This window comes from Copadichromis virginalis, linkage group LG5 (assembly GCF_057382275.1).
Source record: "Copadichromis virginalis isolate Kocher_CV1m ecotype Utaka linkage group LG5, C_Virginalis_male_GT1.1, whole genome shotgun sequence".
NCBI lineage: Eukaryota > Metazoa > Chordata > Actinopteri > Cichliformes > Cichlidae > Copadichromis > Copadichromis virginalis.
In genome coordinates, this window is record NC_140622.1 from 33,528,767 (window position 1) to 33,547,944 (window position 19,178).

Genomic DNA, 19,178 nt, shown 5'->3' on the forward strand with positions numbered 1-19,178 from the left:
AAGGCAACTTCAAGACGAGTCACAGTGTAATTTACTTTCAGCAACAAATCGGGTTTTTCAAAAAGGTCAACGTTCAGGAGTATCTCTGAAAATGTAGTGTTTAAGTCACATACATATATTACACTTTACATACAAAGTAGGAAACTTTGACATTTGGCTCTCTATTAGCAGTGTGCACTGCATCTGGAGATGTCGGCTGGTTTTTCGGTAAAACACAAATCACAAGGACAACACCTTTATGTCAAGCATGGCACCAGTTTACAGAGGAGAGGATTTTGACAAGCAGATTTACACCATACACATTACTGCTGTATACACACCTGTACACAGACATCAACAAATGGGGTGTGAAAAAGATCTTTGAAAAGTTCAAAGAACTGCTTTAAGTTTGCAAATTTGATGATGCGTGTCGCTGGTTTGGGCACTACAGTAGCTCTGCTTTTGTCTTAAACTAAACCAATAGGGTCAACGTTTCTCTTAAAATAGGTCTCTTTTTCACTGTGGCACAGTTTTTGTCTTTTATATGTAACCCATCAATTACAAATGAGAAAGGTGAATAATAGTTTTTACATCCACCAGCAACAGCATCATGAAAGTACCCTTGATTAAAACATGACATACTCTTGCTGAAGTTGTAAAACACAACAAATATCTACTGAAGAATACTCGGAAAAGAATACATCAACATTTAAAGACAAAATGCGGCCTTAGATGCAGCCACATACACCTGATACATCAAAGTCAAACCAATATCACAGTGGGATGTGAGTTTGACATTAAAAAACAAAGCTTTCTTCTGTAGTTCAACTCTTTACAGGCTGAACAAACACCGGCTGTGTGGATTTCTTTAACCACTCTTTCAGTGACAAGATTAAATCTCCATTTGAATCCCGATCTTTGAGTTTTTACAGTAAGAATTAGGTTTCGGAGCTTACTGGCCTGAAGAATGAGAAGGCGGGCACATGTACTGTGCATTGCCAGCTGAGAGATGCTGCATGAGTGCAGAGGTCCTTTTCCTTTGTACTGAACAAAACGGAGGTTTTCGCATGGAAATGGTGGTAGGTAGGTGTCTGGGTGTCTGTCATGTCACGCAGCAGATCCAAGTCAAACAAAAAAAAAAAAAAGTATGATCTGTCAGTTGCTTGATCTGGCTTCTAACTGCTCCTTTTCTGCATTGATGGAGTTGACATGCCCTTGGCTTGCTTCTTTTAGACAAAGATGCCCCTTATTGGAATGCTTAGACAAAAGGGGAGAAAAGGAGAAATACATAAATGGGCAGAAAGAAGCATCAGGTAAATGAAGTAATAAGGGAATGGAGGAATGTGGGAATTTATCCCTTAGGCTGTACCAACATTATAACCTACCTGAAAAATGGATGTCAATGATGGGGCGACAGAGTGGCTAACAGTTCTGCATACAGATAAGGAATGAGAAACCATGGTGCAGTCAATATGCAAATATTTATTGGTTTGCATTGATTCACCTTTCTGTTTTCAGCCATGCTAGTGCATAGTGTCTTTATGTTTACATGTTATATTTATTTGATTTAAAAGGAACAATACACCTTAATTAAGATGAACACTTATGTTAATTGCACAAATTAACTTTCCTCTTGCAAAGCTAAGTTCAACTTATTATGTCAAATATCTCAACATACATACATCCAACTAAACATGCATGGGGCTCAAAGTCTGTATAGACACCCATTCTTCTGAGAATGGGTGTTTAGTGATTCTCTGGTTTCTGTTTGGGCTGATTACTAGATCATTTCCGAACAAATGACATCTGTGTTATAGACTTTTGAGTGTTAGTTTAAGCATGCATTCAGTTAACATGCTTTCAGATGTTAAGTGAATGTGGACCTAAAACCACCGTACCCTCACGCCTGTAGATGTATTACTGTACTCTGTACAGCATCAGAAACTAGTAGAACAAAAACAGGCGAATATAATTTCCCAGAACAATTTCAAATGACCAGCAGGAATATTGGTCCTTTTACTCAAGTCGCTTATTAAATCATTCTACCAATTTCTGAAAGCATTGCGGTGTTATTTGATGACTTGCACCAAGCACTTTGTCTTACCGATGAGAATTTGTGCTCCTGCTGAGTGCGCTCCATCTTTGACCGGCTGTCTGTCCCTTTTGGTTCTAATGTCCTCGCTGCGTCCGGTTGCTGCTGGAGACGTGAAGCTGCTGGAAGGAAGGGGACAGATGTGTTGCTGTCATGGTTAATAAACTCAAGCATATAATGCTGCCAGCTGTTATAAATACAAAAACCCCAATGTGGGGTATGTTTCATGTGGGAAACAGATACATTTTCAGAGTAAATGTGAGTTATTTAGGAAGAGTTCGCTAAATTGTACAAATCATGCCTACTGCTGTTGTTGTTGGTAAGCTCCATATGGGGAAGCTGAGCTCCATCACTCAAGGGTGCTTTAATATTAATTTCTTAGGAAACACAGAGTGTTATTTTTGCAACTGCCCTATATATATTTCCCCCAGATACTCTTGACATGTGAAACAGTTGACCTTTTGGTAACCACAACTTCAGGATATTACTGAGACAGTAATATGAGCTCCCAAGCTCACCTGGAAGATTTCCTTGGCTGGTACTGTCCTCCACCCCAGAGCTGTACACAAATGAATCTTTTTTGACTGGTGTAACACACGACACACTTTCCTGGAAGAAGAGTAAAGTAAGTTTGATATATAACTTACAATAAGATGAAGGCAGCATAATCAAAACTAAAGTTTTATTCAGTTGTGCATTTGTTTTTGTCTCTTTGTAAATGCAGACAGTCTATCTGAAAGAAATAGCTAGAATGTCCTAACTAGAATGGAGTGATATCCATCAAGCCTTCTCATGGGTTTTTTCCCCCAGTTGTTCAGCTTACAGCAAATAACAGATAAGAACCAAAGCGATACTTTCACTGCAGTAAATGTGGAATAAATGCTGATGGAAGCACTTGTGGATCATCAATGCTAGGACGCTGATGACTTATTTTGGCTTTGGAGGAAGTAACCTTTATGCATGCACTTGATAATGTGTAATTACTCCACCTACCAGTCCAGTGTCGTACTCTTCTTCTGCTTCATGCTCCTCCACGACGCTGGCAAAGCTGCTGGCATTGGAGGAGGAGCGGGAAAGGTCCTGCGCCTCAGGGATAGATGGTGCCCTGTAACACATTGCCAAACTACACACCTGGGTCACTCTGATCACATAATCACTTTGTGGTTTCCTTCTACTGAGTTCATTAAGGAAGGTTAAAAAAATAAAATAAAGTGCACTTTAAAAGTCTAATTACTTTGCCATCTTTATGTCAGAGTTCATCTGTTGTTCCCGAAAAAAGCAGTTACAAGCAAAAGAACCATAGTTTGATCACAGTTTGACTGAATAATGTGAATGTTTGGGGTTGTTATATTCATTTGGCTGAAGAGGATTAGGACTATGACTTGGAGAGCAATCGTCCATGTCACTGTTCCATTCTACAAAATACAATGCAGCCTTTTCAAACTGATTCAATGTGTGTGACTATAATACAAAGTAGTATACTCTTACATAATGAAATTAACAGTCACCTGTTCTTTGTGGTAGGAAACTCTGGAGAACTGTGATTGGAGGAGTTGTCTGATTTGTTTTCCTGTGACATGTGGCTACTCTCTGGTGTCCTCTGGGTGTTGGGTGATACTTCTCGGCTTCAGGAAAGGATATAAAGTAGTCAAAATAGCTCATCTGATTTCGTTTAACAATAAATGGTTACAGTGCATTCATATCACTCAGCATGGCTCCACCCTAAAACTGAGCATTATGAGCTGAACCACTGACAGCAACCAACAGCTGTGCAGTTGTTGTTTTTTTAATCAAATCAAGCATTGACAAGCCCTTCTCTTAGGATTTGATCTTACACAGTGCATTTTCTAATAGCTGTATCCCTCATTTTAATGTCCTGTCTTCCATCTGTTACAACACTGTTCTCTCTTCACTACCCACTCTCTGCTGATCAGCTCTGCTCTGTCCTCTCACCTCCTCTCTTGGACCTCCTGGATGTTCTCGATGCCAATAGCACTACTGCGACGGGAGCTGAACGGCCCAGACTTTTTCCTGGTTGGGCTTTTCCCAGGAATGATCAATGACTGACGGTGGGTAGGGAGAGGAAAGTAAGACACACAGTTTGGGGATAGTGTAATAACAACAAAACATGATATGCAGTGCATAAAGTGAAGCTTTCTACATGTAGAAATATCTTGTAGAGGAATTCTGAAGTAACGGTTGGATAAATCCTGAGTTAAAGTTATGACAAACTTGTAAAACATTTTATTTTACAAATCCGTGATGAACTTGGCTCCAGACAAAAATTCATTATATATTCTATAACTGATTATTTTTACTCTTATCTCTGAACATCTCATCATCTCTGACATTTTATTTTCTTAGGTGCAGCGTGTACATCAGCTTGGCTGGTGCACACTTTTAATTTAAGACGCAGTATGATTCATTGATGTGCGACTGTCTATGAGAACATAAGTGGGAGTTTGTTTATCTTCTCCTTTTACAATATATTTTTCTCTTGCAGTTACTTTTAACTAACTTAAAAGTAAAATGGTGCAAACACATTCGTGAATGAAAGTCCTGACACTGATCTGCCTTCTGTCTACCAAAACCCATGATGGTTGTGCAAATGAATGAAATGAAGGAAATTGTAATTAAAACTATAACCCGACAAGTATCATTATAACTGATAAATTCTTCAAATCTGAAAACCTCTCACAGCCACAGGAATGAAACCGTATTTTAAACTTAAAACAGGGTAAATACTAATTAAACATTACATTATACAAAGACAATAGTCAATTAAAGAAATGTTTTAAATAAGTAGGTAGAATATACGTGGACCTCTTCTATTGTTCCTATCCCTATGGCACTGCCTCGACGTCCATATTTACTGGGACTTTTCCCTGGGACAAGCAATGACTGAGGTACACAAAACAGGGCAAGGAAAGCAGAAACAGAGAGAGAGGAGATTGAAAAAGCAAGAGGGGGAAGGAAAAGAAAAGAACACATCATAAGATCTCATGCGAACAGCACAGAGAATTTAAACAGCAAGGTGCAAAAAATGCTTAAAAAGGAGACTGCAACGTGACTCAACAGAGAAGACATAATATCGAGGAAACAGTGAAAGGCGTTATAGAGCAGAAGCGGGTTGGGGTCCAACATAGGAGGGCACAGCAGGATATAGTCTCAAGGTAGCGGGCAAGCCAGCAGTTTCTGCCCTGAGGGATACAAGTTAGTTTAGTGATACATTCAGAAAAAGAAGAAATGGGACAAAAAGGCTGATGCAAACCAAAGGGTAGCTTCCAAAATGTGTCTTCTTTTATTAACTGGATTAGTAAAGTTAGTAACCAAATGGCACGCTGCAGCAAATCTTAAACAAGTTTGAAAATAAATTATCTATCTTTCAAAGAGACACAAACAAGACAGTGAGCTCCTATGGTTTGTGCCATGCATCTTCTTCAGCCACACATGCACAAGGCTGCTTAAAAAAATTACAATATTTGCAGGAGGATATATGACAAAGCACAGCAAGGAGCAAGGGAGTCTGGGTAGTCATACAGCAGCTGGACTGAGCTCACTTCACAACTTGGAATAGAGACTAGATTGGGGCTCACAAGCAATCATTCATCTATATATACTGATAAGAAAATCACTGGGTTAATTCCACAGCTGACATTATTTTATAACATTATCCTAGAAGTCTGTCACTCTTTGTGAAGATAACGATTCTTTAAACAGATGAGGATGAATGACAAATGGCGAATGAGCGCTTCTGTTAATTTTCCAAATAAAAAAAGGTATTAACATGAACACTATGAACTGTACTTGGAAAAAGGCTGATTAGTGAAATCTGATTTAGTAAAAGCAGCAGTGAATTTAAAATCTAGGGAATGAAAGTGAGTGTTTGATGTTAACATACTGATCAAAGTAAAGTGCTCCGATGTGCCAACAAGAGTAATTTCCCAAAGTGCTTCTTACGAGAAAGAATAGTGGTTAATTTATTTTGTACGTGAACCCACTGCTCTGCGAGTATACTATACCCTGAATCTAAGTGTTAGGTGGGCAACGTGTGAACCAAAATGGGCTACTTACAATCCCTGGGGTTTTGGGACTCTCTGCGGGATTGTGGGTAAAGCTGCCACTGTGACTAGTGGAGACTGTGTGTGACTTCTTGTTACTGAGGCCCATGGCGTCCATAGATTGGCTTCTGCTGCGGATGACCCGCTACAGAGAGAAATGAGGAGATGCTGTCAGTGGATCCACGTTAATATGTGGAAACACAACACCCTGATGAATAGTGCAAAGCATTATATACTTCAAATGATTGTGAATCTATACTGAAATCTAATCTAAATTAAAATAATTATGTGTTTTCTATTTTTTTTATTTTGCTAGAGCAGACCACTCTATGTATTATTATGCATTCTAAAACCTTTAGTGGAAATCAGTGGAATGATTTAACTGACATGTACTTCTTCAACTATATTCCACATAGTGCCAACTGAGATTTGTTCCACCTGGTCCACTGTTTCTCTTTAATTTCATATCAATATGATTCTTTGAGCTACATGCTATACATTACATAAATGTACATCACAGTAAATGTGATAAAGCTAAGGGATAAAATGTGTTTATATGGGCATGTATGTGTGCATTGGTGTGCTTAAATGTGCATATGCAAGTGTATGGATGTATGCATGATTATTTATTGAACACTTAGGGGCAGTGCAGGATAGCATGTAGAGGGGAGAGCCTGTGTGGAGGACATGTAGGTTCACAGAGGATTTAAGAGAGTGTAGGCTTTGCAGGCATTAAGGATGGAAATTGGCACTTAACACGGTGAGTTTTGGAGTTGGGTTTTGTGTCATGAGCAAAAAAGACCAAGACTATTATGAGAGAAAGTAGAAGAGGGAGTAGAACAGTATATAGAGAGCCAGAAAAAAGACCAAGCGGCAAGACCATTCTCGACAGTGAGAAAGAAAAATGAGGTAGGATTTCTTGGGTGGGAGCTCATCTGTGCTCATCTATATAAGTTTATGAATGTATGGAAGAAAGACAGACATTAGCAAACAGCAGAGCAAGAGAGGATGAAAGAAAGGCTTTATATATATCTCTGAAGTTGCAGAGAAACAGCAGAAAAGATGACCTAGAACTAGTGATCATCACAGAGCAAAGAGCAAAACAGCAAAGGAATGCTGCCCATGAGGAGACATCCAAACTGCACCATCAGCTCCCTAATGAGGGGTCATTAAATCGTTCATCAGGCACACACCATCACAGCTTCTACTGCCGTGCCTCAGCAGCTGAGCTACGCTCCACCACCCTAATGGTCATTGATGGAGCGCTCTCAGTCAGAGCAAAGTGCCTTTCATACACAACAGGACACTCCACAGCCTCAAAACCATACCATCATGTGAGAGCACACTGAGTTCAGCAGTCACAGCCAAGTAAGGAATGCAAATGCCACAGGACTGGTCCTTTGAGATACCGCAGATTTTCAATGCTTTGTTTTTTGATGTGTGAATACCCAGAATCCCAGCCAAGAGACAGAGGACGCACAAAATAAAGCACCTTAAAAGTTTCTCCACTCATCACTATTCTCTCTCATGCATGTAGAGTTGCAGATTACCAAGGCACTCCATCAAATGAGGAATGACAGTTTACCTTGAATGATTCAAAGAAGCCTCCTCCTCCTCCTCCACCTCCTCCACCCCCATTCTCCAGCTTATCTTCGTCGCCACCCAGACCCATCATGGACTGACTGTTTATGTGCAGCTCCTCATATAGTGTTTCCAAAAGTGCCGAACGAGTTCGCTCCTGACAACAACAAACAAGACAATTCGTTTTCATACCGACCATAAACCTAATATTCACCATTTAAAAGGAGGGATTGAACAATTGCTTCAGGATGATAAACATCAGCAACAATGCTGATAAGAATCAGGGTTGTTGCCTGAGATGATTTGGACAACAATCTATGTTTCCACTTCGTATCAGTACAGCCAGCAGGATGCAGACCTGTGCAAACAGGCGTGTGCTTAAGTCTGCATCAACACTGCACACATTCACACTCCCTTGGCACAATTTGCTCCAGTGTGCTTCTCACCTCTAACATGGCAAACTTCTCAGCCTTGTAGCAGGCGTATTCTGCATTAATGAGTTTAGTGAAGAGGAACTCATAAAACTCAGGGCCCTGAATAAAACAAATAAAAAGGTGAGAGGTCAGAGTAAAATATTTTTTTTATCTGTGTGGTGAAAAAGGAAAATATGGCGTTAACTGACCTTTTTGAAGATGGCAGGGTCAGGCAAAGCAGGCCCAAAGAAGGGTACATCATCTCTTGCTGTCACAGAAACCTAAAAAAGAAAGCAGGTAAGCCTAGAGACTGAAATACACATGCCACTATTAGAAACTAGAGAGCAGAATAAAATTCCTTGATTATGGATGAGCAAATCTATAAATGGGTGTTACAAGTCCCTATTGTTCAAATCCTCTTGATACAGTATTGACTGTCCTTAGAACCAACCTTGTAGGTGACATTGTCTGTACATGCATTTTCCACCTGCACCACCACATATGCATGCAGGAAGTTGGACTGGATCATGTCTGGTACAAAGGGCGTATTTTCCTCCTGGAACACGATGGCCACAATGTCGTTGCCTATGTGTCTCTTTCTCTGCAGCTGGGGGGCACAGATAAACAAAGCTAACAACAGCGGAAACATCTCAAATGACCACTTCTGCTAACACAAATACAGGCCTGTCAAAAAAAAACATCACTGCCAGCAATTGCTCTAAAAGACTGACTGGCAAGGTAGACATGACTTTAATCCAAAAGAGCACAATCTCTCCCTCTGAAACGCATGACGCCATCAGCCAAAAAATTAAATCCATCTTGAAGCTCTTGTTCCAACAATTTAATAAGATGAAAAATCTCAATATTTTACAGAAAATAAATATATATACAAAAAACATGCAACTCATGGGTGTATATAGCATTTCTGAAAGTACAGACAGAAATCTGCTTTGGGAAACAGATTTTTCACTGTAAGACAGACTTAAGACTGAGTTCGAATTATTTCAAAAAAGTGTGGATATTTTGGTAATTAACACTTCTCAGTATCAGTGGAGGTACTGCAAACTCAAACAGAAAATGCTTTATGAATCTGCTGACGACTGAATGTTATCATGGCTGCAAAATAACTTCATCTTCTTTGCTGCCAAAAGCTTCAAGTTGCCAGAAGGACACTCATGCATCTGGAGGACAAAGGGACTGTTCTCAAGTATTAAAATTTGTATCCAAGCGGTATCTTTCAAAAAGCTCTGCATTAGGGATATCTTCTTCCTTTGCTCAAGCATGAATAGATGTTGTCACTTCATTGCCTTTTTTGCTAGGAACTTTGATTAAACAGCTCACAAGCTTCGATGACTATCTAAGAAGACTATCTAATTTTTTCTCTTCCTTCTAAAAGAAGAAAAGGACTTTCCAGGAGTCAAAGCATATTTCCTGTTTGAGACATAATAGCGTCCCATATTTCTTTTCAGGAACCAAGCAGTAAAATAATTTGAGAAGCTACTGAATGTGGGAATATCATATCATATTCAGTTCAGCCCACCAAACTAGAAGAAAGATGCTTATCGTGGAAACCGTGTGACCCAAATGTTACCACTGCATATAAGTGGAGGCAAGATATATCAGATTTTGCAAATGGATACAATTTGGTGATAAAGGAAATCAATCAATCAGAGGGATGTATTCTCATTGCAGGCAGCCTTTATTAAAAAAAAAAAAAAGGACCCACAGAAAACTCCCCAGTACTGTGACACTTGCTCAGCAGCAGCATTCACTTATTAGCCTTTGTCTTTGACAGACTAATTAACAGCCTTTTTCTAAAGCTACTTCACACCTGTTGAAAAGAGCTCTTGTGTTGGCTGGTGCTCGTGTTAGAGTCAACCAACTGGAAGCAAAATACAATACAGCAAATAGGATTTAGAGATGATTATGGTGTTTGCTTTTCTACTAGAAGTTTAATAAGGTTATAACTTTGTTTGTTTGTTCATATGAAGAAGATGTGTTTCTGATTCTGGGAAGTGTTTATAAATATGCCAGTTTATTACTTAAAAAAAAAAAAAGGTGAAATTATGTGAAAAAACATCAAAGATGCTCTCAATCAGTCTCACAGCTGATGGTTTTCTGATAACTTTATCACAACTGAGTTTATCTGCAAAATGAGTTTTATGTAACTGTGTTGAAAGTCTGACAGGAATTAAGTCAAGTTTTACTATTTTTATCAATTAAAGCTGAATATTGTAAGGTTTTGTAAAGAATGCATTTTTATGACAGTAATGAAGGTGAATTAGATAGGCTACACATGGCTATGATTCATGTCATCCAGGCTACTACTGCATCACCCCTGAGCTGATTATCTGTCGGCTTCAGTATTTACTCACACAACGACTCTCTGAAACCAAACAGCTGAAGACGCTCTATCTAATTTTTCCAAGCACTGCAATCGTATACCATCACCACACACAAACAGGCTTAGCGTATGTGTCACTGATTTGAAACACTTGACATCTGTTATTACTGTAAGACCTTTCAAATCTGATTACATTCAGTAAGGTCTGGCAACAGAAATCTTTTACTTTTCCTCCCTGAAGTACTGAATACTGAGCTATTACTCTTGCACCTTGCCTTCTTTTCCTGAGTTCCCTGATGAATCATCTCATGTGGGTGTTGTTTATGCTCTCTGTATCTCTCCATGCCTAGGCAATATGGACCATCTGTACAGGGTTACTGCGGTAACAAAGTTCAAACCACTCTAGAAGGGACTGAAGAGCAGCTAAGGACTAATGCAGCTCACTGCAACATAACATCAAATAGATTAAAGTCTTCAAGAGAGGAGAAACTTCAGTACAAAAAAGACCACTGTAATTCTAGTGGAAATGGTAACCCTTAAAAATGCTATTTCTCTCTGGGGTAAGTGAGCACAACAAACATGGAATTACTTCCATTGTTAATATCTGCCAATCCCTGGAATGCTGTAATAAAAATAGCAAACAAACATGGAAGATATGTATGTACAGTTCTGAAAACAAAAGCTTTAGAAGGGCTCTATGCAGTCCTGGACATAGGCACCTTGCAGTCATTAAGCCAACCATGAACTCCTCTGTACATGAGGCCATCTGTCTGACAGTTTGGCCTAAATTATGTCACACAACAGGTCAATGATCCCAAGCACACAACAAATCTGCAACTGATGTGCTGAAAAAGAAAACAATCAGTGTTGAAATAGGCCCAGTCAAAGTCGCTGAGCTTAATCTGACCAATATGATGTAAACCAGGCTTCTTTCTTTGAGGCCGACCTTTAAAGTGAACTCAGAATTGTGATATTGATGGCATCAAAAGCTGAACTAAGGTCAAACACCAGAAATCAATATTGGAAAAAAATAAACAAATTTATAACATGTTAGAGGAGTCTCGCTCGTTACCTTTAATAACGACCAGAAAAGCTGTTTACTTCAAGCTGTTTTTAGTCTCAATATAGTGTTTATTGTAAGAACATTAGGGCAGTTCTTCTCAACAACTCTCAGCAAAAAAGCAAAGAAGTATCCCTGATGTACAATTTTAATCCTTATTTTTTCCACTTTGCACATCAAAGTTACAAATGAACATGATTCATCTTCCTTTATCAGCATTGAGTTAAATGCCTTGACCCGCCAGCTGCTGCTGCAGATGCATGAATGTGTCACAAGCACAGACCTTTACAAATCGATTACTGAAGGTCCTGAAAACACAAACTGGTTTCCTAAATGATTAATCATTGGCATTATCACTATACCTGCTGTGTGTCTCCTTCTGTGTAAGGCAGTTTGGTGGACACATGAAACATGATCTCCTTATTGTGAAAATTTGTGTAGACGGATTCTGTCCCTGTCTGGCCATGAGTGACATCGAGTCCCCCCCTAAAACTGAAAAAGAAAGGAAAGAGAAGACAAAAGAAAGATAAGGGCAGAGGCAATAAAAATAAGAGAGGAGGAAACAAGAGAAGAAGGCAAGTATAACACTGTGGTTAACAGCAGAGAGACACAAGACGAGAATGATAAAGTGGAAAAGTGGAACATAGGTGCGTGCTCTCTGACAACTGTCCATCCATACTGATTCATCATTGGGGAAATGCCAAGGGCACTTTTTTTGCTTGCTTAATCCCTCAGTCAATACTACAAATATCAGGGCTTTTTACATTGCTCTTTAAGCCAACACTGATCAATAGAATGATGCATCTCACATCATATTCGAGTGAGAATAACCAAAAGTGCTTTAAAAGGTCAGTTTTTCTGTTTTTGGGGGAAAGACTTCATAATGCAAAACTGTCCAAACCCTTTAAAGTCATGAAGTTCAATCTTATGGCCCAGAAACTCCAAGAACTCAACAAAGGCTGGACTTTCTTCCATGTTCCCAAATAGCTCCTCCTCTGATGTCTGCAGGGAAGAAGCAAATAAAATTTTCAGGAAGAGTGACTTCAAAAGCTGAAATAAGCTGAAATAAGCTGCAGCAGCATCACTGAAGTGCACTCACCTGACCAAACTTTTGATAAATAACCCCAAACTTGAAATTGTTGCTAATTACATGCTCATCAAAGGTGACAATGAGCCTTGATGCCTGAGGATAAGAGAAAATTGAGTTTCTAGTCCGATTCATGGTACTTTAGTATTGCGGGATAACGCGGATCAAAAGATAAAGTGGCAATGAGGAGTACTGCTTACCTTCGGATAGAGGACAGGGTAAAACCTATCCACGTTTACTTCTTCACAAACAAGCTGTGAATGAAAAAATACACTTGACAAAGTCAAATTATATGCAGAGAGATTTTTTTTTGTGTGTATGAAGATAATCATACGTTTTTACCTTGGCCATCTGAACCACGTTGGGGAACTCAGTAAGGCAGGAAATGGGAATCACATCATGATAAGTTTTTTGTTTTGTGCTGAAAGGCAAAAAATATGAAAAGTCAAAACGTCCTCTGTTCTATTTCTAATCCAAAGGAATCCTGCTGGGTTTTTGGTTTCTTTCTATGATGCTTTGCCTCCAAGCAATTGAGCTGTCAATTCAAAGAGGACCTTTCCTATAGATGTTGTGTGAAGCCGGGAGCATAATGGTCTTTACACATGATGTTTCCGAGCCAAAACTGCCTGGAAGAGGGTTGAATGGGGTGTGTGTGTGTGTGTGTGTGTGTGTGTGTGTGTGTGTGTGTGTGTGTGTGTGTGTGTGTGTGTGTGTGTGTGTGTGTGTGTGTGTGTCTAGTGGTGGTGGGGAGTACAAGGAGTACAATAAGCAATACTAGGAAATCTGCGCACCCAGTGAATGCTTAAAAGCAGCCTGTGTCCAGAAATTCTGAACAATAAACAGTACATACAGCAGCACTTCACTTTTGGATCTTTCTCATCAAGAGTTACTAAAGATGAGAAGATTGTATATATATCATGAAAGTAATATCAAAGATAATATCAGGCTAGAGGCAGCCAGTTAACTTAGCAAAAAGTCTGCCTCTGTATAAAAGTGAAAATCCAGCGCTAAAGCTAATTAACTCCAAATATATAAACTCTTGTGTGCAAAACTTTCCCTCAAACACCACTCACAGGGTTGCAAGCATGACTTAAAAGTTACTCAGCCTGCATGCTTTGGATTTCTCCACATGCTTAAATCATGTATACTGACTCACTAAAAAAGAGATTCCCTGAAAACGTATTCATTGTACCCTCTGATGAAATTTCAAAAATCAAACTTATTATGTAGAGGTCTCAAAAACTCATACAAACTCATGCATAAAATATTATATATTTGGCATGGAATTAAATTTGTACTCTGCAGGAACAATAATATGGAGTTATATATACTCAGATTATCATACTTTCAAGGGTATAGATGATAATAATACCACCATTCATAAGTAGCACTTATGCAGTTACTGAAGGAACTGTGAGTGAATAGCATACATACATTAAAGGTTATATGGCATGTGATGCAGGAAAGCTGGATGTAAACTCGGGGTGAGAAAATACCGTGTCATTGCTGTCTATAGGGGCATTTCCAGTAAAAACAATAAAAACAGGTTATGCCTTATCATGGAAATCATACAGGTGCTTTAAATATAACTGTGCGTCACTGCCTATGGCTACACAATTCGAGGTGACTGTGGGTGGTGCCCACCCACTGAGAAACATCACTGTGTGAAAAATGTTGTGGGCAGAGTGGCTGTTACCTCACTGCACACTCATCCACTCCGAGGCTTCATTAACAAAGAGGAAACACAGCTCTTAAAATCAAGAGGAATCTCTCAGGTGCTAAAATTAATTCACAGGTTGTACGGTGCACTGAGTTCTGCCTCACTCCCCCTCATCAGTCTCAAGGAGAATATGAAGGAGTGGTGAAGCTCACTGAGTGAGATTTAGGTGATTGTGGGTGGCACTGCACATGCACAGCGCAGATATTGCTGAGTATCCTTCTTTTTAACAGTTTTAAATCCATATTTGTACACAAAGGTGTTTGTAATTATACTGTATATTATATCACCTACTTTTATATTGACTACAATAAAATGATTGATACAATGCTCAGCTGGACTCTTGTCTAAGTGTTCATTATTACTGGCGATTGCATTTTAAAATGCATAACTGAGGCAACCTGTGAGAACCACTGACTGTATTGGGGGAACTGAGAATGCTACCTTGCTCTGTGACATTTTCCCTTGATTTAAAGTTATTTTTGAACAAAAAGAAAATGTATCCAGTGAGGCATGTAAAAAAATACTCAGTACTTAATAGGTGTATTTTGGAAACTGTCAGTACATGCAAAGAAAACAAATAAGGAGAGTTATTGGACTGTTGCAGATTCGGTGTAAGAAAAGGCAGTGAAGACAGAAAATAAGTGAGAAACAGAAATATGAAAAGACAAAATGAGATAAAGGTAAGTGGTGGAGGGGTAGGGGAGTGAAGTCAAGGGCTGTGATTATAAAAGAAAACTCAGGTGAATAAAATCACAAATGGTGCAGGAAACAAGTCAGAGATAAAGATAATAGGAAACTGTACCGAAGCATCAAGCGCAGATGCTCTTGATCCCCAATGACATCATACTTCATTGAAAAGACCAAGTGGCCCAGGGCAGCATCCATGGTGTAGTAATTAAAGTGTTCCTAGGGGAAGATACGCAGAGGAAATTTTAATGGAAGAATACATATTGTTCCAGTAGTTAGCAATAGAATAATAAAAATGTTTTTGTAAATTACAAATAAAGAGGCTTAAAGAAAAAGGCTTCTGTTTAAGGAAAGTGGTTGACCTCCTCTTGCAGAAAATGTACGAGCGTACATTGAGACAACTTTTGCGAAATCTTGTGTTGCAATGCCAATTTCTTTTGCTACACAATAGATTTGCATTTAAAGTAGACAGTTGGCTTCACACCACAAGATGAGACTTTTGCCAGTTTTAAGAAAATGCTAATAATTATACTGTAAGTCTTCAGAAAGCCAACTACTATTACTCTGTGCCTAATGTTTACAAATGACACAAACACACACGTTCTTCCTTTGCTTTCATTGCCCTGTGCCTAAGTGTTAGATGTGTCAGGAGTTTTTAGAAACAAGTGTTATTTTATAAGAGGCTCAATCAAAAGATGGGTCTTCCTCAATATACTTGCACATTTCAAGGTTACATACTAAAATGAAGAAATAAAGATTAATCCTTTAAAACAAAGGAAAAGAAAGAATAGATTTTGCTTCTTGAGTTTTACCTTGCCCATGAACTGCTTCCTGTAGATCTTTGCAGTACTGTTTGTTTCCAGTTTAATGTGGGAGGTAGGACAGGGAGGTTGATCTGCCTCTGGTGGGTCTTTAGGTTCATGATTGGTCCCCTCAATCCAGTAGCCTCCAAACTGGGGCAGGAGTATGAGTGGAAAAGGACTGCTGCGACCCAGAACCTGGAAGTCACAGGAAATAATGATAACAGAGAAAAGTAAAGTATAGTACCATTATTAATAGTGAGTGTTTGGCACCATGCACTGCATTGCTTTCACTGCCTCAGAAACTGTGTATTCCCATTTGAATCTTTAGCATTACAGTTTCTGACATCTTTAAAATTGCTTTGTAGTGTGTAAACTATTTATACGGAGGATATGTGGACTATACCTCATGAACGCTGGGATAAGGGATGTAGTCTTCTTCTGTCTGCAGGGACAGAAATGAATATGAGTCAGGCTGGCAAACAGCCGCTTGTAGTCATACTTTCAGTTTTGGTTCTTTGGAAAACAACGATGAGCACAGACACTGTGACAGAATATTAACTACAGTAGGTTTCAGTTCTGCATTGTTCTGTTACTTTTTCTTATTCTGAAATCACGAAAGAGGCCACACTGTCAGCTTTCTTTGAGAAATAATAAATGAATAAACGCTTTAGCTCTTTTGTTATTCAAGAAACTGTTATCTAAGGCTTCAGTCTGTATTCATTATCCCAGCTTTGATTACGTAACTATTAAAATGTTATTTAAACTTGGCCGTCATCTGGCAAAGGTTTACATATTTTATAACCTCCAGTATCTGGGTGTTACAACCCCCCAGGGTCAAAATGATAACAGGACAACCCTTCACCCACAGTTATATTCATCTGGATGTCTAAAAGTTGACATTATAAAGGCTTACTTTCAGTTATTGGTAGCTAATATGTGCTGCAATGTGTAGTAAAAAAATCCCTGAACAACACGTAATAGCAAATATTTTCTCTCATTTTATCCTCTTACACTTGTATTCACTTGCTGCAGCATTAATTTTTAATGCTTGTTGCACTCCATACCAACATTTGCTCAATTTAATATACTGGTTTTCTCTTTTCCTCAAGAATGTTTCATGTTTCCAGCAAAGCATAGCAAGATTTCTTTCATTACAAGCTACGGGCAACATGTGGCAGAAGTGACACTGAGAACTTTGTGAAATGTGTAAATGAAGGTCACACTCCCTTACATAACAGTTCTTGTGACAATGCACAGAGGGAGAGGTCAGAAATGAAGAAACTTGGTGGACCAGTAAGAATGTAAGCAATTTTATGGCAATTTATATATAGTGAACGACTTAACTGATAGATGCTGTCATTCATACATCAAGTGCAGGAGCAGTTGATGGAAAAAGCAACTCTCCATTGATGGTCTTTTACAAGATTTCCTGGCTAATGAATTTACCCAAAATATGCTTCTGTTGACATTTGTGCAAATAATTTGGTCTCTGTTTGTTTTCATGGTATGAGCTAAAGTTAGTGGGAGAAGTTAATATTAAATATTAGTACAAAGGATTTGATACCAACATGATAATACAAAGAAGGCTTGTTTGGCACTAAATAATCACTTGTTTTTTTAATTTCAAGGTATAAGCAGATGTGATTATAAAAACCACAAATATCAAAAGCCTTGCATAATTAAATTCTGGCCATCTTCTCAGCCATGTCCAGACAGCTTCCTGCACCGGTGCTATTTTTAGATCCCTCCCTGGATGTCTTGTTCAGACTTACAAGTTATGTGTTACAATTTTACCATGAAACTCAGACATGGGCAGAAAACACATATGAACTTCTGTTTGACCCAAAATTCGTGTGGAGAACTGTCAGTAGTGATACGTGCTGGGTCCCTGGCTATGGCCTAGTAGTTTTCCACAGTTTTTAGCAGACAAGTCCACAAGCCCCAAAGGCAATTAAGCAATTGAAGAATGAGAGAAGAAGCATATGCTTTTGTCCCCACCCCCCCCCCCTTCCCAACATTCATTGGGTTATGCACCACAGATTCATTTCCCAGGGTAAGACTGTAAATGTAGAGTTCTATTGTAACATCCGGAGGCATCTAAAAGAGATCACTGGGAGGAAATGATCTGAGCTGTGGTTTCATGGCAGCTAGCCATCGCCTGCTGTTTTTCTGGCCATGCCGATATAATCTTTGCCCACCACCTTGGACTGCTTTCCAGGAGATGCATTGCTTATCGCAGAGGAACACAATGAAGCTTTAACAGCCCCCCCAAGAGATCTAAAAAACATGCAGCTGCACTGAAAACAGTCCAGAGGTGCATGAGAATACAACCCTGAACTTGAGAAAGGCCAAATTTAAATCATGCAAGGCTTTTGATTTTTATGCACCTGCTCTCAGAGGTTTTTTAACACACCTTGTACATCATTGAGTTTGGGGTCTCTTAAACATAAATCTTGGATAAATACAGTTGTAGCTTGAATCAAAAGATAATAGATGAGATGTGTGATTCTTTATAGAGATGGTACTTTGTGCATTCCTAATTTGACCGTAAAATTGTTTTACAACTAAGCTGTACACAGGTGAAGTCAGCCAAACCCTGACCAAGTTACAGGGTTTTGCAAGAATTTATGTTCTTCTGTTTGCTGATTACCACCTTTTGTGTGTCTTTTTTTTGTGTGCCTTGAATAGTACCTGCATTAGGCTGTCTAGGTAACAGACAGAGGGTAACAGAAGATTTTGCAGTGCTAGTCCCTGTCGAACTCCTAACTCACCCAGTGAGCACCCTAAAGCCTGTCTGACAGCCGATAAGGAAAAGGTTTCTAACTTTGCCATTACAGATGCTTTACCAGACTGCAGTCTACGAGGAGATGTGAGGATTTACGACTCACTTTGAGGGGAGGAGGGAGGGGACATCTTTGCTCATCCATTCTGTAACCCTGTTAAGATGAGAAGGAAAAAATAGACAGGATACTGATGGCACAGGTAGGATATCTAAGCAGCTGTTGACACATATACAAAGAAATACAGATTCAGGACAATGCTGGCTGTCAGTACCTTATGCAGCAGCGTAATGCAAGGTAATTTTACAATACCTTCAACAGTTCATTGTGACAGAAAATAATCTAGATCACCAGAGAAAGGTGATTGAAATTACCAGAGAAAGAGGAAGTAAAGAGGACCAAGGAATTAGAAACTATAGTAGACAGAAAAAGCGGCAAGAACAGAAAGAGTGCGTCCATCAAGCTATACAAATGATTTCACTATCCACAAGTCTACTCAAGGGCCATAATAGGGTTATAAATAATCTCTCTCTTCTTATTCTTTCATTGACTAACGCTGACAGTTCCTAAA

The 19,178-nt window shown here is 39.1% G+C and overlaps 1 protein-coding gene across 9 annotated transcripts in view; it reads right to left on the reverse strand.

Moving 5' to 3' along the window:
- Positions 1–68: 68 nt before the first annotated feature.
- Positions 69–19,178, reverse strand: part of rap1gapb (RAP1 GTPase activating protein b) — an 80,936-nt gene continuing 61,826 nt past the window's right edge. For 5 of the 9 annotated variants that reach the window (XM_085457449.1, XM_085457444.1, XM_085457442.1 and 2 more), the window contains 22 exons: positions 18,716–18,763; positions 16,231–16,269; positions 15,837–16,022; positions 15,140–15,243; positions 12,960–13,038; positions 12,818–12,871; positions 12,630–12,713; positions 12,432–12,532; positions 11,893–12,022; positions 8,578–8,733; positions 8,336–8,407; positions 8,160–8,246; positions 7,718–7,870; positions 6,146–6,277; positions 4,895–4,972; positions 4,025–4,134; positions 3,580–3,696; positions 3,065–3,194; positions 2,590–2,680; positions 2,084–2,193; positions 1,365–1,410; positions 69–1,236 (listed from right to left, as the gene is read on the reverse strand). In XM_085457449.1, the coding sequence (XP_085313575.1) occupies positions 1,402–1,410; positions 2,084–2,193; positions 2,590–2,680; positions 3,065–3,194; positions 3,580–3,696; positions 4,025–4,134; positions 4,895–4,972; positions 6,146–6,277; positions 7,718–7,870; positions 8,160–8,246; positions 8,336–8,407; positions 8,578–8,733; positions 11,893–12,022; positions 12,432–12,532; positions 12,630–12,713; positions 12,818–12,871; positions 12,960–13,038; positions 15,140–15,243; positions 15,837–16,022; positions 16,231–16,269; positions 18,716–18,763 (2,070 nt within the window). In that variant the 3' untranslated portion in view covers positions 69–1,236; positions 1,365–1,401. The remainder of the gene's footprint in view (positions 1,237–1,364; positions 1,411–2,083; positions 2,194–2,589; positions 2,681–3,064; positions 3,195–3,579; positions 3,697–4,024; positions 4,135–4,894; positions 4,973–6,145; positions 6,278–7,717; positions 7,871–8,159; positions 8,247–8,335; positions 8,408–8,577; positions 8,734–11,892; positions 12,023–12,431; positions 12,533–12,629; positions 12,714–12,817; positions 12,872–12,959; positions 13,039–15,139; positions 15,244–15,836; positions 16,023–16,230; positions 16,270–18,715; positions 18,764–19,178) is intronic. The other 4 variants (XM_085457443.1, XM_085457446.1, XM_085457445.1 and 1 more) reach the window with 4 other exon arrangements.